The sequence below is a fragment of the Pseudophryne corroboree genome, chromosome 5 (genome assembly GCF_028390025.1).
Source record: "Pseudophryne corroboree isolate aPseCor3 chromosome 5, aPseCor3.hap2, whole genome shotgun sequence".
NCBI lineage: Eukaryota > Metazoa > Chordata > Amphibia > Anura > Myobatrachidae > Pseudophryne > Pseudophryne corroboree.
This window is the reverse complement of record NC_086448.1, coordinates 219,477,510-219,503,095: the sequence shown is the minus strand read 5'-3', so window position 1 is coordinate 219,503,095 and position 25,586 is coordinate 219,477,510. Positions and strand designations below refer to the sequence as shown.

Here is a 25,586-nt window from a genome sequence, read left to right as displayed (position 1 = left end):
CCCAGGGCTCGCGTGCATTGATGCACCGACACCTGTATACGTATTAGGAGGTCTCTGTCTAGAGACGACAACTCCTTGGACTTCTCCTCCGGGAGAAACCCTTTTTATCCTGTTCTGTGTCCAGAACCATACTCAGGAACAGTAGACGCGTCGTAGGAACCAGCTGCGACTTTGGAATATTCAGAATTCAGCCGTGCTGTTGTAGCACTTCCCGAGATAGTGCTACTCCGACGAACAACTGCTCCCTGGACCTCGCCTTTATAAGGAGATCGTCGAAGTACGGGATAATTATTTCGGCCATTACCTTGGTAAATACCTCGGTGCCGGGGACAGACCAACGGCAACGTCCGGAATTGGTAATGACAATCCTGTACCACAATTTTGAGGTACTCCTGGCGAAGAGGGTAAATAGTGACATGCAGGTAAGCATCCTTGATGTCCAGTGATACTATGAAATTCTCCAGGCTTGCAATAATCGCCCTGAGCGATTCCATTTCGAACTTGAACCTTCGTATATAAGTGTTCAAGGCTTTCAATTTTAGAATGGGTCTCACCGAACCGTCTGGTTTCGGTACCACAACATTTTGGAATAGTAACCCCGGCCTTGTTGAAGGAGGGGTACCTAGATTTCACCTGCTGGAAGTGCAGCTTGTGAATTGCCGCCAGTACTACCTTTCTCCGAGGGCAGCAGGCAAGGCTGAGGTGAGGTAACGGCGAGGGGGAGTCGCCTCAAACTCCAGCCTGTATCCCTGTGATACTATTTGCAGAACCTAGGGATCCACCTGTGGGCAAACCCACTGGTCCCTGAAGTTCCCAAGACGCGCCCCTACCACACCTGTCTCCACCTGTGGAGCCCCAACGTCAAGCGGTGGACTCAGAGGAAGCGGGGGAAGATTTTTGATCCTGGGAACTGGCTGCTGGTGCAGCTTTTTCCCTCTTCCCTTGTCTCTGTGCAGAAAGGAAGCGCCTTTGACCCGCTTGCTTTTCTGAAGCCGAAAGGACTGTACCTGAAAATACGGTGCTTTCTTAGGCTGTGAGGAAACCTGAGGTAAAAAAAAATTTCTTCCCAGCTGTTGCTGTGGATACGAGGTCCCAGAGACCATCCCCAAACAATTCCTCACCCTTATAAGGCAGAATCTCCATGTGCCTTTTATAGGCAGCATCACCTGTCCACTGCCGGGTTTCTAATACCCTCCTGGCAGAATGGACATTGCATTAATTCTGGATGCCAGCCGGCAAATATCCCTCTGTGCATCCTTTATATATAAGACGACGTCTTTAATATGCTCTATGTTAGCAAACTATTTTCCCTGTCTTAGAGTATTATATTATCTGACAGGGTATCAGACCACGCTGCAGCAGCACTATTTATGCTGAGGCGATTGCAGGTCTCAGTATATAACCTGAGTGTGTATATACAGACTTCAGGATAGTCTCCTGCTTTTTATCAGCAGGCTCCTTCAAGGTGGCCGTATCCTAAGACGGCAGTACCACCTTTTTTGACAAACGTGTGAGCGCCTTATCCACCCTAAGGGATATCTCCCAACGTGACCTATCCTCTGGCGGGAAAGGGTACGCCATCAGTAACTTTTTAGAAATTACCAGTTTCTTATTGGGGGAACCCACGCTACTTTACACACTTCATTCATTCATCTGATGGGGGAACAAAACACTGGCTGCTTTTTCTCCCCAAAAATAAAACCCCTTTTATGTGGTACTTGGGTTCATGTCAGAAATGCGTAACACATTTTTTATTGCAGAGATCATGTAACGGATGTTCCTAGTGGATTGTGTATATGTCTCAACCTCGTCGACACTGGAGTCAGACTCCGTGTCGACATCTGTGTCTGCCATCTGAGGTAACGGGCGCTTTTTTGAGCCCCTGATGGCCTTTGAGACGCCTGGGCAGGCGCGGGCTGAGAAGCCGGCTGTCCCACAGCTGTTTTACGTCATCCAGCCTTGTAAGGAGTTGACATTGTCGTTTAATACCTTCCACCTATCCATCCACTCTGGTGTCGGCCCCACAGGGGACGACATCCCATTTATCGGCCTCTGCTCCACCTCCACGCAACCTTCCTCATCCCACATGTCGACACAGCCGTACCGACACACAGCACACACACAGGGAATGCTCTGACTGAGGACAGGACCCCACAAAGTCCTTTGGGGAGACAGAGAGAGAGTATGCCAGCACACACCAGAGCGCTATATAATGCAGGGATTAACACTATAACTGAGTGATTTTTCCCCCAATAGCTGCTTGTATAAACAATATTGCGCCTAAATTTAGTGCCCCCCCCTCTCTTTTTAACCCTTTGAGCCTGAAAACTACAGGGGAGAGTCTGGGGAGCTGTCTTCCAGCTGCACTGTGAAGAGAAAATGGCGCCAGTGTGCTGAGGGAGATAGCTCCGCCCCTTTTTCGCGGACTTTTCTCCCGCTTTTTTATGGATTCTGGCAGGGGTATTTATCACATATATAGCCTCTGGGGCTATATATTGTGATATATTTGCCAGCCAAGGTGTATTTATTGCTTCTCAGGGCGCCCCCCCCCAGCGCCCTGCACCCTCAGTGACCGGAGTGTGAAGTGTGTATGAGGAGCAATGGCGCACAGCTGCAGTGCTGTGCGCTACCTTGGTGAAGACTGATGTCTTCTGCCGCCGATTTTCCGGATTCTTCTTGCTTCTAGCTCTGTAAGGGGGCCGGCGGCGCGGCTCCGGGACCGAACACCAATGGCCGGTTCCATGCGGTCGATCCCTCTGGAGCTAATGGTGTCCAGTAGCCTAAGAAGCCCAAGCTACCACCAGTTAGGTAGGTTCGCTTCTTCTCCCCTTAGTCCCTCGCTGCAGTGAGTCTGTTGCCAGCAGATCTCACTGTAAAATAAAAAACCTAAAATATACTTTCTCTCTAGGAGCTCAGGAGAGCCCCTAGTGTGCATCCAGCTCAGCCGGGCACAGGATTCTAACTGAAGTCTGGAGGAGGGTCATAGTGGGAGGAGCCAGTGCACACCAGGTAGTCCTAAATCTTTCTTAGCTGTGCCCAGTCTCCTGCGGAGCCGCTATTCCCCATGGTCCTTACGGAGTCCCCAGCATCCACTAGGACGTCAGAGAAATAAGTCTGTTCTACTAGGGAAATACTGTAAGCAGTACATGCTAACGGCTTACCCTGTTCTTTCCCTCTTTATCAGAGTGCTGTGTTATTTACAGTGCCTCCTCTGCCATGCAGTTGGCTAAGGATAGATATTGTGTTCCAATTTCAGAGGTGGGCAAGGAGTAGACGACAATATTGTAACATGCACTCTGACTGTTGCATTCTGCATACAAGGGGGCGATTTATGGTCCTGCAGGGTGCACTGAAAAAGGGCAGGGTGTTTTTCACATTTCAAAAATGGGCAGGGTGCAGCACCCTGCTGAAACAGCCTAGAAGGAACACTATCTATAGGACAAAGCCATATCCCAGCGAGTTCCCTACTCTGCATGTGCAAACCCCAGGAATATGGCACAGTGATTTTGCAGAGCTGCCGCTGCTGTGCTCCAGGGAGGTAAGTATTGAAGAACATGGGTGCAGGATGTGCGACAAGGGCCCGTATGCGCACCTTGCAGCTATTATACATACGTTTCTGGCCACAAGGATAAAAAGGAAGATTTTGGTTGTATAGTGGCATTTTGCTGAACTGGACTGCCCCCCAAGAAGACATATAAAGACGGTCTTCCTGATACTAGACAATAAAATGCAGCAACACTGTTTTACGTGCAGTTAGCATAAGATATTCCGATATGGACCCTGCATACTGCAGAGCAGCAAGCATTTACGGAATTGTATGAAGCAAGTAGGCTGCCAGGACTGCTTAGTCAGCTGCAGCCTGGAAGTAGCAGCAGAGGTAATAAGCTTAGACAGATGTGACCTCTGGTGCAGATCAGACCAGCAATAGGACAGGATAAATACAGTGTATATTGTCCCTATCAGTCCTTTTTGCATTAAAGTATCATAAATTCAATACCAGCTGTGGGTAACAATAAGGTATACATAGGGAAGAAGTGCACACCCACCATTTAATTGTATACTTGAGGTTAGGTTGGCTGACTGTGCTGTCATCGAGGAATATAGTAGAACAGGAGCTGTACTTTCTCCTCATTTGTCCTGGAGGATTCTAAGGAAGAAATGACAAATAAACAGTCAATACAATGTTTAGAAGAACACAGTAACAAGACAAAGCCAAGTATGATGTAAAGTCACATAGGAGAATACAAGCTTGTACGGGTTGCAGTTATGTGACTGCCGGTCACAATACCAGCCCCTAAATCCCGCACGATTACAATCCCGATGGTTGGCATGCTGACCAACAGGGACTATTCCCACTCGTTGGTGTCCACGACACCCATAGAGTGGGAATAGAACCTTTAGAGAACACAGCGAGCCACTGAGCCCGTTGCATGGCGAGCGCAGCGAGCCTGCAAGGGGCTTGTTGTGCACGCCACACACGCTGGCATTTCCGCTGCCGGGATACCAGCATCGGTATGCTGATCGGTGGTCTCCAGACCGCAAGTCACGATACCCAACCCGCTTCTACACCCCAATATTCAGTCCTGTGGAGGGAAAAACACTATACATGATTAATGCTCATTCTGTGCTTTTCATCTATGTCTTTATAGCGGACATGTTTTTTTAGGGAAGAGGCCTAGCATACAGAACAAAGCTAGATACAGTTACATTCAGTGCAGAAATGACAGTGGATATGTATCAGACAACTCTGAGTGATTGAGAAGCACAAAGTGCGGACAGCAATTTTAGGAACTGTTGTTTTATACCCGCACGTATCAAGCGGGTACAGTGCTTCCTGCTTTGTCTCTTTACCGAGGCGAAGCCGTAGCAATGAGATGTATTAACATCTCGGATACCGAAGTGGTATAGTAAAAACTCCCCCCTCCGGCAATCCCTGCTAGACCCCCATACAGCGTGTCAGCCTAGTTCTGATGCGCTGCATCTCTCTTCCCAAACGGCATGTGCGAGATCTCACCATTATCGAGAGAACTCCTATGCAGTCCGGAGTCGGCAGCTGCAATAGCCAGGGACAGAGCTGTCGCTGCCTTGGAGAATGGGCAATGACACCTGCAGCTGTCAAAATCGAAAGCTGCAATTATCGGAATGGTCAGTGCCACTGACTGTTCATACATTGCCATGTACATCGGTGTGCTATCTTGTAGATAGCAGCACCAATATAGACAGGGTCGCATAGTACCCCTGTCATGTAGCGCATACCGCCAGAGTCATACATGGGGGAGAAGCAGTATCAGTGCGCATAACGGAGGATCATACATTTATCCCTGTGTTTAGTTGCAGGAAGGTGTATATAGGGAAATAAACTGCAACTGCAGGGTGTAAAACACATACAAACTAGGTAGGTTTCAATAAATATATAAATATGGTTAGACATAAAAAAAAAAATTGAGACTCTGAAACAAAACCTTTGGCGAACAAAATAAACAAAATGAAACCCTGTGTCTGTCAGTATCTGTGTGTATATATGTGTGCCTGTGTGCTTGTTTAGGCATTAACAACTTCCCTGTTTGCCCTTTCAGTTTCCCCAGCTTGTCAAAGTCAGTCTAACTATAGTGAAGAGGGTAAAGCAAATTTTATATGTGGAGCCTCATTTAACCTGACACATGTCTGCAGTGCAATGGTAAGAATGCAAATTAATAGTTATGGCAGATAAATTAATTATGTAGATTGACAATTTCAAAAAATTAGTTGACTAATTTGCAATACAAAAAGCAGAGTAATCAGGTATAATTGCACTGTGCTCATCTAATCTCTCGTTCCTTTATAGCAGTGATTTTCAACCTTTTTTTACTCGCGGCACACCAAACTATATTTTAAAATTGCCAAGGCGCACCATCAGTTCCCCACAGAAAAAAACTAAAAACACTCATTGGCCCTCACAGTAAAAAAAAACAACAACACACATACATTGGCCTACACAGAAAAAAACAATCACATTGCTCCCCACATAAATCATGTTGCTCCCCACATAAATCATGTTGCTCACACATAAATCAATCACATTGCTCCCCACATAAATCCTATTGCTCCCCACATGAATTATTCACATTATTCCCCCCATAAATCCATAAATCCTTATTCTCCCCATCATAAATCCTATTGTTCCCCACGGGAGAAATAAAATAACAAATATTAGCCCCTACCGGTCAGCTGTCCTCCTCGCTGTCCCTCAGTGCCGGGGGTTCATAGTGGAGTGCTGCGAATATTGAGCAGCGGGCGGGCAGATGTGGATGTGGGTGGGCAAGGAAAGCTGTGTATGCAGGCAGGAACTGGAAGATGTGTATGCAGGCGGGTGGGCTGGGTGGTGAGACGCAGTGTCCGTGACCTATGATATCACATCGCCGCGTCTTCAAGGCATAGGTCACAGTCAGAGCACGACTGATCCTCTAAGAAGAGCCCGGGCCAACAGTTCACTCTGAAGGTGTAGGAAGCTGCTCTGGCTCCGCGGCACACCTTACAACTGGTCGCGGCACTAGTGTGCCACGGCACACTGGTTGAAAAAGCCTGCTTTATAGGAATGAGATAAATTCCCATTTCAGGATTTAGCTCCATGGCTTAAAATGTTTACTAAAAAATACGCAGGGCAGGTTTATAAGGATATCTAATCTGTAATTGTAATATAAATGTGTCCTCCTCATTAAGATCACAAGAAAATTATAATTTGGATTCTGCCAAATACGAAGGTGACTATCATGTTACATTTTACATACTGGTGTCTGGGTACATGAATTGTACTGCTCTACTGGTATTGTTCGCCTTTCAGATTCAATTTATGTTCTTTGCAAGCATTCCCTCCCTGTTGAACCAACTAAGATTCTCCAAGTGTGTCAAGTCTGAAAACTGACAGCCCCTACCAACCGCACTAACGTTTTATTACAGTACGCATTTAGACCACATCCTATGTAATGGCCTAGTGTTAAAAATGCAAATCTGCCCATCTCATTCATGTCTGCCACATAAACTTATCACCAACAAAGCTGACTATTTTTAGCACACAATGCAGGGGTTAACAAGTGGCCTCAGTCATTTATCTCTGTACATTTGGAAATGGAAGAACTGCCCTCTGTATTTGACCTTCATTAAGTCTAAGTGGCAGCCATTTATCCTCTTCCTGCAGAAGAGCTGATAGCATTGATTGGAATCACTTTTGCCCTGCACTAGCACAGAGTATAGGCTCCTTTGTGTGCTTAAACACAGGTGAAAGGTCCTTCTGTGCATCTTTAGCTGGAAATAAAGATTGTTCATGGGTAAAAACACCTATACAGCTCTTTAAAAATATATACAGTATTTAAAGCTTCACATTATTTGTTCTTAATTTAGAACACAGGACAGAGAACTCCGAGAGCACAAGGATATCCGAATGGGGTCGTATTCATGTGACGCCGGTCAGCTGACCGACAATCACATGACCTCCTCCACCAGCCCGACGGGTCACTGTCCCGATGGTCGGCATGCCGACCAACAGGGACTATTTCCACTCGTGGGAATAGAACCCGGTCGCCACCGAGCCCGCAGCGTGGCGAGCGCAGCGAGCCCGCAAGGGGCTTGCTGCACTCGCCCCTGCCCGCCGGGATCCCGGCGTCGGTAAGCTGACCGGCGGTCAGGAGACCGCCGGTCAGCCGTACTACACCCTCCGAATGATATACCTACACTGTCCAGACAGACAGTCAATAGGTCAACACCATAAGGCTGACATGCAATAGTTCAACAGGTACAAAGGGTCAACGGATTCAAAATGTTGACATGACAATGGTCAACACATACATGGTCAACACGTTTTTCTGGGTTTTCCCATGTTTTCCCAATATTTGCGTGATTTACAATCCACGTGGACTACGACTGGGAATAGTAATCTTGCCACAAATAACAAAGGTGGTCATTCCGAGTTGATCGCTCGCTGCCAATTTTCGCAGTGCAGCGATTAAGTGAAAAAATGGCAAAAATGCGCATGCGCATGGTACACAGCGCGCATGCGCTAAGTACTTTCACACAAAACTTTGTAGAATTACACAAGCTCGAGCAACGTTTTTTCATCGCTCGAGTGATTGTAGTGTGATTGACAAGAAGTGGGTGTTTCTGGGCGGAAACTGGCCGTTTTCAGGGAGTGTGCTAAAAAACGCAGGCGTGCCAGGTAAAAACGCAGGAGTGGCTGGAGAAACGGGGGAGTGGCTGGCCGAACGCAGGTCGTGTTTGTGACGTCAAACCAGGAACTAAACGGACTGAGGTGATCGCAGTCTAGGAGTAGGTCTTGAGCTACTCAGAAACTGCAGGGAATTATTTAGTAGCAGTTCAGCTAATCTTTCGTTCGCTATTCTGCTAAGCTAAGATACACTCCCAGGGGGCGGCGGCCTAGCGTATGCAATGCTGCTAAAAGCAGCTAGTGAGCGAACTCGGAATGAGGGCCATAGTCACTTATTGGCTGTCTACTACACTTATGGTACATATATATATATACGAACACTCTCCAAATACTGCACCTCAGTCTGACTGCGATTCCTTTAATCAGAACTGAAAGATGCTGACTAATCAATATGAGAAGGATAGGACCAATACACACCCATGGGACAATGCAGGGCAAGCACTGTGCACAGAGCATAGGTTTATATTGTACTATTTATTTCCATTTACGCCTTGTTGTGTATTCCACCTGAATTGCTCCAACCAGGTTGGAAATTAAATGTTGGCTGTGGGGATGCTGGCGGTCAGAAGGCCGACAGCAGCATCCCGACAGGCGAAATCCCGACAAGGGGAGGTAAGTAGTCTGGCCCTCCCCCTACAGTATCCTAACCTTCCCTTTTAGGTGCCAAACCCTAACCCTCCTCCGCCTTTCCCCCACGCAGCCTAACCCTAACTTCCCTGGGTGGCACCTAAACCTAACTCCCTCCCCCCCTCCCTGCACCCTAAACCTAACCGTATCGCTTCACCACAGCCCAAACCTCCCCCCACCGGAGGTGGCTAACCGTAACCCTCCCCCCCACACCTTAAACCTAAGTCCCCCGGAGGAAGCCAAAACCTGACCCCCCATCTCCAGCATAGTACTTACCCACCCCGCTATCTGGGCGATCTGGATCGCTACACGTTTCGTCCAAAAGGACTTTTTCACGGGTAGACTTCACATAAGAAGTGAATATTAGAATGACAAAGCAGACGCGTCCATATGTTTTTTAAGAGTATAGAACACGTAGGGATATTAGTGTGCAGTACCTATACAGCCAGTAGAATGTTATCGGCCTAGTGAGCTCATACCCTTACGGGTATAGACTTGACTTAAACACCTACTTCTCTGACAGTTGAGGAATATTGCTGCTTTTTACATTGCAAGAAGCTATTTTAAATATATTGTGTTGTTTTTATGGAACATGAAAGAATATTTTCTATAGACTAATCAGGCATATGGGCCATCTGTGTTGGGTGACGTTTTTGGTGAGAGTGTGCATCCCTGTAGGAGCATTATTTGGAACAATTTTACTCTACGGTGGAAATCCAGGAAAAGAAAAGAAGTCCAATATATATCTAAGGACTTGGTTAATTCTATATACAGTATATCTTATATTGCAAACCAGCGCCCTCAGACACTGTATAGCTTAAATTACCATTTTTGGTCTTTGCTAACAAGGAATCGCTGTAGAGGTGCAGCTCATCATTGGCGCAAGATAAGGGCATTGTTTGTATTACATAGTAACATAGTTTCTAAGTAAAAGACAATTTGCCCATTGAGTTCAACCTATTAGTGATCTCCTACACTGTAATATTTTTAATACTAATTTAACTGTTGTGAATGTTTAGCCATTATGTCTATTCCTTTTTTTTATACTATTGTGCATGATTTACCCACCATAACCCTGTTTATCCTTATCCAGTATATATTTATCTAGTCCATTCTTAAAAGCAATGACTGAGATTGCCATTACTACTCTCTCAGGCAGGGAATTACAAATATGTATTGTCCTTTCTGTGAAGAATCCTTTCCGTCTCTGTGTACAAAATCTCCTCTCCGCTAATCTAAGCGGGTGTCCATGTGTCCTTTGTATTGATCTTACCAAAAACTAATTCCCACTAGCTCTGTGTATTGTCCCCTTATATATTTGTAAATGTTAATCATGTCCCCACTTCAGGGTCGGACTGGCCCACAGGGGTACCAGGGAAACCACCGGTAGGCCCAACTGCCTGAGGGCCCACTCCTTCCTCTAGGGATCAGGTTCCAGACTGTGCACTTGTATTATACATGGTAGATATGTTGCATTACACTGCACTAGACTATTGTGTATTTCAAGCCTCTGTGGAGGCTGGCCACACCCCCTTTGTAGGCTGACCACACCCTTAAGTATGGGCCCATATCACTCCATTTCCCCGGTGGGCCCTTCATGGCCCAGTCCGACACTGCCCCACTTAATCTCCTTTTTCCAGTGTAAACATGCTAGCAACCCTTTCCTCATATTCAAGCATCTCCATCCCCTTAATCAATTTGGTTGGCCGTCTCTGAACCTTTTCTAGTTCCAGGATATTGTTTTTTTAGTATGGTGCCTATAATTGTGCACAGTATTCAAGATGTGGCCTTACTAGTGATTTATATAATGGGAGTATAACTCTCTCATCCCTTGCATCAATTCCCCGCTTTATGCATGCTAATACCTTGTTCGCCTTATTTGCTGCATTCCTACTTTGTGTACTACTGCTAAGTTTGTTATCTATGTGAACACCTAAATCTTTTTCCAGTACATAATCTCCTAGTTTTCCCTATTTAGTATGTATGTAGTATTATTGTTCATGCTACAAAAGTGCATTATCTTACATTTGTCTATATTGAACCTCATTCTCCATTTTACTGCCTATGCTTACAGTTTAAATAAGTCGTTCTAAAGAGACTCACCATCCCCCTCGGAATTTATAACCTTACCCAGAATGGTATCATCTGCCAAAATTGACACCATGCTCTCTAGACCTATTTCTAGATCATTTATGAAAATGTTGAACAATAGTGGTCCAAGTACAGACCCTTGTGGCACACGACTTAGTACTTCAGTCCATTTTGAAAAAATTCCATTGACCACCACTCGCTGCTCCCTATTATCCCACCAATTTCTAACCCAAGTGCATATTGTGCTTCCTAGCCCCAGTTCTCTTGATTTATAGATAAGTCTGTAAGTACTGTATCGAAAGCTTTAGCAAAGTCAAAAAAGATTACATCCACTTCATTACCTTGATTAGGGTTCGCACTAACGGTTTCATAAAAGCCTATTAAGTTAGTTTAACATGATCTATCCTTCACAAATCCATGTTGGTTCCTATTAATAACCTTATTGGCTTCAAGGAACTTTTGTATTCTATCCCTTAAAATACCATCCAGTACTTTCCCCACTATAGATGTAAGACTTACTGGTCTATAATTACCTGGTTCAGATTTACTTCCCTTTTTAAATATTGTCACTACTTCTGCTATACGCCAGTCTTTGGGAACCATGCCTGATGCAAGTGAGTCAGTGAAAATCAAATATAGGGGTCTTGCTAGTTCGGAGTGTAGCTCCATGAGAACCCTTGGGTGAATTCCGTCGGGACCAGGTGACTTATTAATATTATTATTTTTTAATCTATCACAGACTACTTCCTCACTTAAATGAGCATTTAGCAGTAGGATATTATTATTGCTGAGGTAATGCGTTAATCACTCAATCTGGTCCCCTCTTGTGAATACAGATGAGAAAAACTCATTTAATTATTGTCATTATCGTCTTTGATTAGGATGCCCAACTTGCCCTTTAAAGGGCCCATACTCTCCTTCTTTAACCTTTTGCTGTTGATGTATTTCCTTTGCTATTAGCTTATCGGTTTCTATTTTAGACGCTCTGATTTATTTTTTGCATATTTTGTTGCAATCCTTATAGTACTGGAATGACTCTGTCTTCACATCTGATTTATACTTTTGGAATGCTCTCCTATTTGTGGCCATTAATTCCTTAATCTTTTTGTTAAGCCACATTGGTTTGGAATTATTACGCCTTCGTTTGCTGCCCATAGGAATGAATGTACGAGTATAACTAGTGAGCAATGCTTTTAGTACCTCCCATTTCTCTGTAGTATTCTTGCCTAGAAACAAAATTTCCCAGTCAATGTCCCTTAAAGCTTCCCTCATCATGACAAAGTTGGCTTTGCTAAAGTTGCTAAGTCCTAGTTGATCCTATATAGGGCGGTATGTGAAAACTGATATTGAAAGTGACCATATTGTGGTCACTGTTTCCCATGGGCTCCCCTACTAAAATATTTGATATCATTTTCCCATTGTTTGTTAATACCAGGTCTAAGATTGCATTGTACCTAGTTGGTTCCTCGATTAGTTGTATTATATGTACATATATATGTATGTAATGTTTGTTCTTCAAAAGTTCCTCCATGGCTTGATGGATCTGGACCAAACCAAACCCTTCATTATTCAACTTGAATTACTGGCAGGGTTTCAACTAAAAAAAAATACACCCCTTTTGGGGGTCAAGGGCCATTTAAAAAAATATATATTATATATATATATATATATATATATATATATATACATATACACACATACGTACATACACATACATATACAGTTGTGCTCATAAGTTTACATACCCTAGCAGAATTTGTGATTTTCTGGCCATTTGTCAGAGAATATGAATGATAACTCACAAACTTTTCTTTCACTCATGGTTAGTGGTTGGGTGAAGCCATTTATTGTCAAACAACTGTGTTTACTCTTTTTAAATCATAATGACAACAGAAACTACCCAAATGACCCTGATCAAAAGTTTACATACCCCAGTTCTTAATACCGTGTATTGCCCCCTTTAACATCAATGACAGCTTAAAGTCTTTTGTGGTATTTGTGGATGAGGCTCTTTATTTTCTCAGATGGTAAAGCTGCCCATTCTTCTTGGCAAAAAGCCTCCAGTTCCTGTAAATTCTTGGGCTGTCTTGCATGAACTGCACGTTTGAGATCTCCCCAGAGTGGCTCAATGATATTGAGGTCAGGAGACTGAGATGGCCACTCCAGAACCTTCACTTTATTCTGCTGTAGCCAATGACAGGTCGACTCGGCCTTGTGTTTTGGATCATTGTCATGTTGGAACGTCCAAGTACGTCCCATGCGCAGCTTCCGGGCTGGTGAGTGCAAATTTTCCTCCAGTATTTTCTGATAACATTCATCTTGCCATCAATTTTGACCAAGTTTCCAGTGCCTTTGTAGCTCACACATCCCCAAAACATCAGCGATCCACCTCCGCGTTTCATAGTAGGAATGGTGTACCTTTCATCATAGGCCTTGTTGACTCCTCTCCAAATGTAACGTTTATGGTTGTGGGCAAAAAGTTCAATTTTGGTCTCATCACTCCAAATGACTTTGTTCCAGAAGTTTTGAGGCTTGTCTCTGTGCTGTTTGGAGTATTGTAAGCGGGGATGCTTTGTGGCATTTGCGTAGTAATGGCTTTCTTCTGGCGACTCGACCATGCAGCCCATTTTTCTTCAAATGCCTCCTTATTGTGCATCTTGAAACAACCACACCACTCAGAGAGTCCTGTATTTCAGCTGAAGTTATTTGTGGATTTTTCTTTGCATCCCGAACAATTTTCCTGGCAGTTGTGGCTGAAATTTTTGTTGGTCTACCTGACCATGATTTGGTTTCCACAGAATCCCTCATTTTCCACTTCTTAATTAGAGTTTGAACACTGCTGATTGGCATTCTCAATTGCTTGGATATATTTTTATATCCCTTTCCTGTTTTATACAGTTCAATTACCTTTTCCCGCAGATCCTTTGACAATTCTTTTGCTTTCCCCATGACTCAGAATCCAGCACTGGATGAAAGATGCAAGGGTCTTTCAGGAGTCCAGAAACTCACTGACCTTTTATACACACACACTGATTACAAGCAAACAGATCACAGGTGAGGATGGTTACCTTTAGTAGCCATTCAAACCCGTTTGTGTCAACTTGTGTGCATGTTATCAGGCCAAAATCTCCAGGGTATGTAAACTTTTGATCAGGGTCATTTGGGTAGTTTCTGTTGTCATTATGATTTAAAAAGAGTAAACACAGTTGTTTGACAATAAATGGCTTCACCCAACCACTAACCATGAGTGAAAGAAAAGTTTGTGAGTTATCATTCATATTCTCTGACAAATGGCCAGAAAATCACAAATTCTGCTAGGGTATGTAAACTTATGAGCACAACTGTATATATCTTAATCTTATATATAAAATTCATTGCTCTGTTTGATTGTCTGTCCAGTTATGCATTCGGACATCCCTGCACCAATTGGGATGAAACCAACGCGAGGTGGTCTAGTTGGATCCTGGCCAGGTTATAGGGGGTTTAGAGTCCCGGTCGGACCTCATGGCAGAATGCGCATGGAAAGACTTTGACCCAGGGAGCCTGTTCTGGCTTTTCCACTGGATGGCTTTGCAGGAAAACTTCAAAGCAGTAACAATGGATCCCAGAAAACATACTAGGGGCTTCGGGTCCCGGTCGGCCCTCCCGTTGGTGAACGCTGGGCAGAACTATGACGCAGGGAAACTGATCTGGCCTTCCACTGGATAGATTTGGATGAAAACTTCACAGTGGTAACATTGGATCCCAGAAGACATACTAGGGGTTTTCCCCATACGGTAGGATTTACCGTTGGTGTACACTGGCTAGAACTTTGAATTGGGGAGCCTGTTCTGGGTCTTCCACTGGATGGATTTGGATGAAAACTTCACAAAGTAGTAACACTGAATCCTAAAAGACATAAGGTATACGTTTAAGTTGCCGGCTGTCAGGGATCCCGGCGTTCAGGATACCGGCAGCTGGCAATGCCGGCAGCTGGAATACTGGGCAAACAGAACTATTCCCACCCGTGTGTGTCCACAACACCCATAGAGTGGGAATAGAACCTGTGGTGAGCGCAGGGAGCCTGTTCTGGCCCTGCCACTGGATTGATTTGGATGAAAACATCACAGAGTGGTAATGTTGTATCCCAGAAGACATACTAGGGCAGGCCTAGCCAACCTGTGGCTCTCGAGCTGTTGTAAAACTGCAAGTCCCAGCATGCCCTGCCACAGTTTTGCTATTAGGGAATGCTAGACCTGTGGAAGGGGATGCTGGGACTTGAAGTTTTACAACAGCTGGAGAGCCACAGGTTGGCAAGGCCTGTACTAGGAGGTCAGGGTCCCAGTCGGACCTCCTGTTGGTTTACACTGGCCAGAACTTTGACCTATGGAGCCTGTTCTGGGCCTTTCACTAGATGGATTTTGAGGACAAAATCAATGAGTGGTAACATTGGATCACAAAAGACGTACTAGGGAGTTCGGTTGGACCAACTGTTGGTGTACTCGTGGGCAGATCTTTTACACAGGGATCATGTTCTGGGCCTTTTAATGGATGGATGTAGATGAAAACTTAAATAAACTGTAATAACTGACAGAAATTACCATAATTCAATTTCCTGAAATAACTGACTTAATTAACCATAAATCAATTAACTAAAATAACTGAAAGAAATGGAGGTCGGAAGACAAAAAATGTTGTGTACACTAAAGCCTTGGAATAGCAACATTGATAACAGAAGGAAAACTTTAAACCCACCTCGCAATGGAAAAGTGATTATAAAACTTAACAGAAAGAAAAACTGGGGCTCAGGACTTCTGGCGACAACGCAAAAACAAAAATGACACTGGGCAGCCACCTCATGTTGGAAGAGCTACTAATTATTTTTAATATGTTGACAGTTACATCCAATTCATTGATTACTTAATAACTAGAAAAATGAAACCCAGGCACCACAGGGAATTTTAGCTAGTTTTACTATACAACACGTCTGTATCACATCTATTCAGTATGCAATAAACAGTTATACTCACATGGTTTATATAAAGGCTCTTTCGCTTTTCTCTCACTGTGAAAATATAAATTAGAAAGTGAACCAGTGTTACATGACAATAGTTTTTTTCCTTAATTATAAAGTATAGTTTAATATTATTTTTGCGTTCATTTAAAGCTAACTAGTTACACGGCACATTGCAATATGTGCGAGTAGGAATTTATACAGACAGCTAAGCTCTCATATGAAACAATATCACTATGACACTCCTGAGTAATAATGTTGGGATTGCCTGTAATGCTCCATTTAACTCCCTAATGGTAGCATTCGGTAACTTTAATAAAGGTTATGCATGCAACATCTTATTTCATATAGTGTATTTAAATGTTTATAGGATATACAGTAATGTGTGAGGTAGATGAAATTCTTAGCATAGCATACTATAAAACTTGGTTGCAGTGGTAAATTGTTTTTATAGCGGAATATTGCAAAAAATTAGTTAGTTACATTCATATAAGGGAGAGATTGATTTTCTCTCTCCCTTTGCCTCTCTCAAAGTGAAAGGGAGAGAGAGAGAGAGAGAGAGAGAGAGAGAGTGGAAAAGACAGAGGGAGAGAGAGAGAGATAAAGAGCGGGAAAGAGAGATACACAAAGAGAGAATAGAGAGTGAGTCGAAGAGAGACAGAGAGTAGGACAGAGGGCAAGACAGAGAAAGACACAAAGTGGGAAAGAGAGTGAGAGTGGGAGAGACAGAATGGGAGAAATATATATGTATAGATAGAGAAAGAGAGAGTGGTAGAAAGAAAGAGAGAAACAGACAGGGTGGGAGTAAGAGAGAGAGCGAGGCAGAGTGGAAGAGAGAGAGAGAGAGAGATAGAAGGGGGACTGAGTGGTAGAGAGTGAGTGGGACTGAGACACACAGTGGGAGACTGAGTGAGAGAGTGGTAGAGAGACACAGAGTGGGAGTGAAACATGCAGAGTGGAAGAGAAACACAGACAGAGTTGGATAGAGTGGGAAAGAGAGACAGAGTGGGAGGGAGGTAGGGAGGGAGGGAGAGAGACAAAGAGTGGGACAGATAGACACAGAAAGTGGAAGAGACACAGAAAGTGGAGAGATAGAATGGTAGAGAGACAGAATGGGTGATAGAAATAAAGAGAGAGAGAGAGATTAGGAGTGGGAGAGAGAATGGAAGAAAGACAGTGGAAGAGATACAGAATGGGAGAGACAAAGTCGTAGAGAGAGAGTGGAAGAGAGACAAATTGGGAGCTAGAGAGAGAGAGACAGAGTGGGAGAGAGACAGAGATAGACAGAGTGGATGAGAGTGTCAGAGAGGGATTGAGAGAGAGAGAGAGAGAGAGTGGGAGAGAGAGACAAGAGTGGGAGAGAAAAAGTGAGACACAGAGTGGGAATAGAGAGAACACACAGTGGAAGAGACAGACCAAGGAAGTGAAACAGAAAGACAGAGATGGAGAAATACAGAGTGAGAGAGAGAGAGAGAGAGAGAGAGAGAGAGAGAGAGAGAGAGAGAGAAAATTAGGGCGAGAGCACAAGAGAGATAGGAAGAGAATGAGGAAAAAAATAGAAAAGTGGAGAGAGAGAGAGATGATGAGAGATGGAGAGAGGACTGAGAGATGGAGAAAGGAAAAAAGGGAGAGAAGGATGGAAACTACACGCAGCAATATTTCAAAACTGTACTTCTTTGGAGATGGTCACGTGTTTAGAATTTTCATGAACATTTTTATTTTTTATCTGTTAGCGCTATTTGTATGTTTTTTTCATTATAAAGATATTTTCTTTAAAAAAACGACAAAGCTTTTTATTTTATCGATTACTACTCAAATAGTTCTACATAGTCTAGACTTTTGAACAATATTGGTAATATAATAATGAATACTCCCCCAAAAAATAAAAATAAATTTAATCAACTATTTATGAAAATGTACCTGCCGCCAAGGTTTATATCTTTTTGCGGGCAATACAAAAAGCAAAGGGCGATATGGGGTTGGAAATATCGGAGGTTTAAAACATTTCAGATAAAGCGTCGTACCATCTGTTTGGGATTTGCTGAGGAATATTGTGCTTGCCCGTGGATGATCTGAAGGGTTAAATTCCATATTCATATCTGAAAGTGAAGAAAAATACTTAGCTGTTAAGTGTGCTTACAATTCACAGAGCAGGACAATGTGAACACTGCTTATTCTAGCAGACAAATGCAATTTACAGGCAATTTGCTATCCAGAGAAATAAAATCACCAGTTTACAAAGCAGAATAAATTATTTCTGCATAATAATGCAATTGCAGAAGTGAACATGGGAATAAAAAAGAAGCAGTAAAAAAATAGGATCCTAGTTTCTGATTATGCCAGATGAACTGCTTTAAAGTGATTTTGTTTTTATTTCCATAAAGATGGAAATTTGATGTACTAAACCAGGGGTGGGGAACCTTTTTTCTACCAAGGGCCATTTGGATATTTATAAAATCCTTCGGGGGCCATTCAAAAATTCTCAACTTAAAAAATGACCCTGCCCGGGGGCGTGGCCTGACGAGTAATGGAGTAGGACGTGCTATCCTAGCTCCCCAGCCGACAATATCCTGAAAACATCCTGGCACCCCCTGTGAGACTGCATAAACGGCCCTGTGCGGCTTTATGAAACTCTGCTGCCCGTTCTGAGCCCCTTTCCAAGTGGATCCTGTGCTCACTGTACCTGCTGGGTACGAAAGAAGGGCTGTGCTGATCCTGTCCTGCACGAGGCCGGCGCCATCTTGGATCCTGCTGCAGGGGAGCTGTGCTAGTCGCCTCCCGCCCGGCTCTCCTAGCGTACCCTGCGGCCGGCGAAGAGATACCGTGGGGGCCCCGTCACCCGCACAACATACCGCTCTGCTCTGCTTCTCTGCCGGACGACCAGGGCGCTTGTCGCGGCCCTGCAGAGCACGGGAGACCGCCGGGCGCCATCTTGCGGTTGGCGGGCCGCGCGCACGGGGCTCCGCCACCCGCCCCTGACAGCCCTGCACAAAAAAAAAACCCACAAACGGAGCGGCCTATGAGCCGGACAGCTGATACCCCCTCTGCCTGCTACAAAAGCCCTGGTCCCCTGTGAGATATAACACAGGCTGGGCTGACTGTGGGCTTCTCCGGGCGCCATCTTGAGGTTGGCACTGGGCTCAGCTCTGCTCCAGTCCACACCTCTCCTGCCAGACACTATTATATGCAGCCTGAGCAGCCAGACCTGACTAGTGGCTGGCAAAGGATAATAAAGCAGACCTGCATTGCTCTGCCTCGTTTATGCAGGTGAGAAGTTGCTTGATCCCCTGATCCTGACCATAACTACCAATTCTATAGTGCCACACTATCAGGAACACTGGTCCTTTTATATATATATATCCGTCCTGCGTCTATTGGCCCTCACATAGTGAGCCGCTGCCTGCGCCCCCTCTCTTGCCTGCACTGCTTTGATTATAATCGGTCATATACGGTGGCATCGTGTTATCCAAAATGGTGAAAGGCCGTCAACAAAACGCGGCGGCAGGCGCAATGGAAAAGTTTATCCGCAACCCCGGTCCCCAACAACAGCGGAGGGAAACTACACGAGATGAGTCTTCGCCCCCTTCTCCTGCATACAGCTCTGTCTCATCAGAACCACCTGATGCTGCGTTACAAAGAGTGTTGGACGCCGTGACAGCAAGCGAGGCCCGCTTGGCTGACAAAATCGGGCAGGTGCAGTCTGATCTCTCCATTATACATCAGGACCTACAACGGGTGAGAGAGAGGGTGGGTGAGGCCGAAACCCGTATCTCCAATGTCGAGGATACTGTCACTCCGCTGGGGCGGCGTACTGACACTTTGGAGTCTCAAATGACTGATGTGCGCAAAAAACTAACGGATATGGAGGGACGCTTACGTCGCAACAATGTCCGTTTCATCGGTCTGCCCGAGAAGGAGGAGGGCTCATCTCCTGAGGAATTTCTAGAGGCGTGGCTTCGGAAGGCATTTGGACCCGATGAATTCTCGCCGCATTTCACCATAGAACGAGCTCATAGAGTGCCGATGCGCCCGTTGCCTCCGGGGGCCCCGCCTCGTACCTTCATCGCCAAGTTCCTTCACTTCCGCGACCGGGACACTGTTCTGAAACTTGCTCGCACGAAAGGCCCCCTAAAATGGAACGGGTCGCCAATATCGGTCTTCCCAGACTTTGCGGTGGAGGTGCAGAAAGATAGAGCTCAGTTTCTGCCTGTTAAGCGGAGACTCCGGGAACTTGAACTGCCATACGCCATGCTCTTTCCATCACGATTACGAGTGGTAGCTGATGGGGAGACCAAGTTTTTTGAGGCTCCTCGTGAGGCGATGATGTGGCTGGATAGACGCTTCCCGGCGAGACGGGCCCTTGCTGATGAGTGATTAATTCCTGTGACTGTGTGGCAAAAGATTTTATGTACAGGATAAGATTATATGCATATCTACTGGAGTGATGCAGGATGTGGGGGAAAATGTTTAACTATCTATGCTGTTCCCTGAGGATATGAGGGTGGTAGGGGGGTTAATTACTTACCTGATTTTCTGTCTTGTTATTCTTCTTATACAGGCAATTACTATATTAATAATGCTGGGACATGTCGGGTGGGGGGCCGGGGGAGAGGAGGGATATATCGGCGGTCCGAATATACCTGATTATATTTGATCTTAAGTCCCGGGGGGTGACTTTGTATATCTCGCCTCTTTTTCTATCCTATGGGGGCGAACTAGTCTACAGGCTGGGGAAGTTTTGTTTTGTTTGTGTTTTGTTTTCTCTCTCTTAGGGCCATTGTATTTCTGGCTCCACCCAGGGTATAACAAGGTGTGTGCTCTGGGCTTGAGCCGGTATTAGGTTCAGGGATCCAAGTATGCTGCAGGTTGGGAGTAGTATACAGGGTGGGGGGAGGGGGGAAGTTGTTGGCTATGGTTGTTTCTGGTATGGATGGTCGAAATTTGAGTGTGTGTGGCTTACGAATCTACTCATTGAGCGGTGGTGCCTTGTTCTTGTATACAGAGAAGATGGATCTGGCTGGCTGCTGGCTGTAGCCTCTCTTATTATCAAAACGACCCCTCATGGTTGGACTTAGGTTGGTGTCATGGAATGTAAGGGGACTCAATGACAAGATCAAGAGATCCCTTGTGCTTAGACAAATTAAGCAATATGCCGCTGATGTGATATGTCTTATGGAGACCCACCTGGTGGGCAGTAAGACCCTTGCCCTTAAAAGACCTTGGGTAGGGTGGGCATTCCATTCCACACACACTTCTGCCTCTCGGGGGGTCTCTATCCTTATAAAGAAGGCAGTTCCCTTTGTACTGGAGTCAGTGCAAACGGACCCATGGGGAAGATATGTGTTTTTAAAGTGTAAAATCCACTGTACCCCTCTGCTTTTGCTGTCCGTATATGTGCCCCCCCCGTACTCCTCAGATGTCCTAAAAAGGGTTGCAGGATTTATGGCCTTGTCACCGGGTATACCCGTGGTTTGTGTGGGGGATTTCAACAATGTTTTAGATAAAGCGATGGATAGATTCTCCACCAATCCCTCTGGTCCACACTCTGGTAGAAATGATTTTGCTGAGGTTGTGTCGGGACTGGGCCTGGTTGATCCCTGGAGACTGAGACATCCATCTGCTAAACAATATTCATGCTTCTCACATTCCCACTCCTCGTTCTCTAGGATTGACCTGGCCCTTCTCTCGAACGATCTGATTCCTAGGGTCCAGGATAGCAAATATGAGACTAGGGGTATATCGGACCACTCCCCTTTAACATTGACCCTGGACTTTGGCTGCTCTAGAGGCCAGGCAGTGTGGAAGTTTAACCCGTTTTGGCTAGTACATATGGGAGATGGCTCCGATTTGGTGACTGCGTGGCGGGAATTTTTTGAGATAAATAAGGCTGGGCAACCTATCTCTAATTTATGGGATGCGTTCAAGGCCTTTTTGCGGGGAACCCTAATTAAACGAGTGGCTAATTTAAAAACCTTTTTCAGGCACCGGGAGTCCGAGCTAGAGACCTTGAGTGTTGCTGCTGAGGTAAAATACTTACAGGATTGCTTGGATAGTTCCAAATCTGCATGGTTGACAGCGCAGGGGGAATGGAGGGAATGTCTAATGGAAAAGACTCAGCATAGACTCCTCTTCTCCTCTCACACCTTCTACGCCTCCGGGGATAGGCCGGGATCATATTTAGCCTCTTTGGCACGAGGTGAGAGATCCGCTAATACCGTGGTTGAAATAGAGGCCCCAGACGGTACCACTGTAGTGCAGACCCCACAGATTGCGTCGGAATTCGTGTCGTACTATAGACGTTTATATAGCTCTAAACTGGACTGTACCCCGATGCAATTAGACGAATATTTACAGACTATACAGCTTCCCTTGCTGACTGGTGAGGCGCATGACTTCCTCGAGGCACCTATTTCGCCGGAGGAGATTGCGGATGCGATCAGTGCTGCCCCCAATGGGAAGGCTTCAGGGCCCGATGGCATACCGTCTGAGCTATATAGGCGCCATTTAGATTTTTTTGTCCCCCAATTGCTTGAGCTATATAGTCAAATATTCACACAGGAATCCCTCCCATTATCTATGGCGGAGGCATTGATTATTGTCCTTCCGAAGCCCGATAAGGACCATAGGAAGGTTGATTCTTATAGACCTATCTCCCTTCTACCGACCGATATCAAAATTCTGGCCAAAATCCTGGCATGTAGATTAAATAAGGTAATTACACAGATCATACACCCAGATCAGACGGGATTTATGCCCAATAAATCAACATCCATTAATCTCAGACGATTATTTACCCATCTACAGGTCCCCCGTGAGGCACCCTCATCCATAGTAGTATCACTAGACGCCGCTAAGGCCTTTGACTCCGTGGAGTGGGAGTACTTGTGGAGGGTCATGCGCAAGTTTGGTATAGGCCCTAACTTTATCAAATTTGTCCGCCTGATGTATTCCTCTCCCCTGGCTAGAGTGACGGTGAATGGCTTTGTGTCACATTCCTTTCCGTTGTCCAGAGGCACTCGTCAGGGATGTCCATTGTCCCCTACCCTGTTTGCTATAGCCATTGAACCCCTTGCATGTCTTCTGCGAGCGAACCCTGAGATTATTGGATACACCGTGGGCACCAGGGAGGAGAAAATAGCTCTTTATGCCGATGATATCCTGCTATTTGTGGATCGCTATGCTGAGTCTATGCCTAAGATTTTAGATATTATTAATAAGTTCGGATGTTACTCAGGGCTCCTGATCAATTGGGAGAAATCCTCCATTATTCCGCTTCAAGGTGAGGTCCCTGCCTCCCCATTGGTTGTTCTCCCGCTAAGATGGGTGAATTCCTTTAAGTATCTGGGCATATGGATATCCAATGACCCTCATAAATTTACTTCCCTTAATATTACACCGCAAATATCTTATCTTCGCAATAAGGTGAAGGTCTGGGGGAAATTGCCCCTGACGGCTACAGGGAGGGTTAATCTGGTAAAAATGGTTTTTCAACCCAAACTCCTATACATACTTCAACAATCCCCGATATACATCCCCCAGAAAACTTTCAAACAGATAGATGGCTTGATGTCCTCTCTGGTTTGGGCTAGTAAACGGGCACGGTTGAAACTTAATACTCTGACTAGGCCCAAAACCTCAGGGGGGCTGGCTCTTCCCAACTTTCGTCTTTATTATTTTGCAGCACAACTAGCACATCTATGGGAATGGGTTAATGAATCTGACACTTCAAGTTTGCATTCTCAGCTGGTATTGCAGGAATACCCAGGTGGTTCACCACTGAGACTGCTTCTCTGTGGAAGTGTCAAAGTATCGGCACTACCACTCTTTAAACAATATATTACTGTTTGGAGACTGGCGCATCGGATATTGCAAGGACAGGGCATTGACCCTGACACTCCGCTGAACAATAAATATGGATTGCCAGAGTTGTGTCAGCTTCAAGTCAGGGAGGTGTGGGAACCATGGGGGGTGACTTCACTGGGACACTTGTATGTTGATGGGTTTTTTAGATCTTTCCAGCAGATTCAACAGGAATTTAACGTCCCCTCAGCGTATTTTTATCGCTTCCTTCAATTGAGACATGCGGTGTCTGCCCAATTCCCCGATGGCCCGCCGGCGCTTACTGATTCTCCGGTCAAATTGCTGTTGCAGACAGTGGGACCCGGTCACTTAGTATCCAAATTATATGGCCGGTTACTTCAAATGCATCATATAGACCCCCTTAGCTCCCTTAAGACCAAGTGGGAATCTGACCTAGGTCCAGTGTCGGATGAGATATGGGAGGGTGCCCTGGGATCGAGCCGGCTTTCAACATCATCTGTCCGATATCAACAAATTCAGTTGTTCGTGCTGCACAGGGTATATATGTCACCTCTGCGATTGTCACATATAGGGGGATCCCACAGCTCAAAATGTCCCAAATGCGGCACTATGGGAGCAGACTTTTGGCATATGATATGGATATGCCCTCTGGTGTCGAAGTTTTGGGAGGAGGTTATACGGGCCATAGTTGGTACGGGTATCCCCTCTACCGTACTTACACCTATCTCTTGCATATTGGCAACTATAGATGAGGAAACTCTAGACCCGCCCAGTCGACGATATGTTATAAACCTCAGTGCTCTGGCCAAGGTTTGCATAGCCAGATTATGGATGGCTAATGAAGCCCCGGCGCCACAATCCTGGATTGCTCTGGTTAATACTACGGTTGCACATGAAAAATTCGTATATCTGGCCAGGAATGCGGAAAAAAAGTTTATTGCTATATGGGGAAGGTGGATGAGCTCTCGCTATTTCGCTTCAAGGATGAATACTGCTGAACCCTAGATCTATTTAACTGCCCGATATGAGTAGTCTTTGTGTGAGTTCTCTGGGGTGAATGGCCCGTGGCCGGCCGGATCCAAAGGCACGATGTTATCGTGATAAAAGATAATACAATGTGGGTCTAATATATAGGAATTCTGGATCACCACTGCTCTATTGCTATTTATGATTCTGAATGAGATATTTAATACCACATCACACTATGCTCTCTCTGCAATACCGTAGCATGTTGTTGTTACTTGTTTAAGTGTTATAGTCTGGTTGTTGTAAGAATGTTATGCTTGCCCTAGGCAATGTTTAAATGTTAAAACATTGTAAAAACCAATAAAAAACTATTGAATTTAAAAAAAAAAAAAAAAAAAAATGACCCTGCCCCCCAGTAGGTCTGCCCCTTAGAGGTACTGTGTGTGTGCGCCGGAGGCGTGCACTAAAAAAATGTGTGTGGCCAATTAAAATGGGACGTGATACACATATGCCCCCAATAGTGCAGTGCCAGATCCACAATTGCCCCCACAGTGCCAGATCCACAATTGCCCCCACAGTGCCAGATCCACGATTGCCCCCACAGTGCCAGGTATACAAATGCCCCCACAGTGCCAGGTATACAAATGCCCCCACAGTGTCAGGTATACAAATGCCCCCCCACAGTGTCAGGTATACAAATGCCCCCCACAGTGTCAGGTATACAATGCCCCCACAGTGCCAGATCCACAAATGCCCCCACAGTGCCAGATCCACAAATGCCCCCACAGTGTCAGGTATACAAATGCCCCCACAGTGCCAGATCCACAAATGCCCCCACAGTGCCAGGTATACAAATGCCCCCAAAGTGCCAGATCCACAAATGCCCCTACA

At 45.3% G+C, this 25,586-nt stretch overlaps 1 protein-coding gene across 1 annotated transcript in view; it reads right to left on the bottom strand.

The window, feature by feature from the left end:
- Positions 1-25,586, bottom strand: part of CCNY (cyclin Y) — a 405,388-nt gene that overhangs the window by 61,059 nt on the left and 318,743 nt on the right. The window contains exons 2-4 of the mRNA XM_063922144.1: positions 17,933-18,007; positions 15,925-15,959; positions 4,047-4,147 (exon numbers count right to left, since the gene is read on the bottom strand). Of these exons, the coding sequence (XP_063778214.1) occupies positions 4,047-4,147; positions 15,925-15,959; positions 17,933-18,007 (211 nt within the window). The remainder of the gene's footprint in view (positions 1-4,046; positions 4,148-15,924; positions 15,960-17,932; positions 18,008-25,586) is intronic.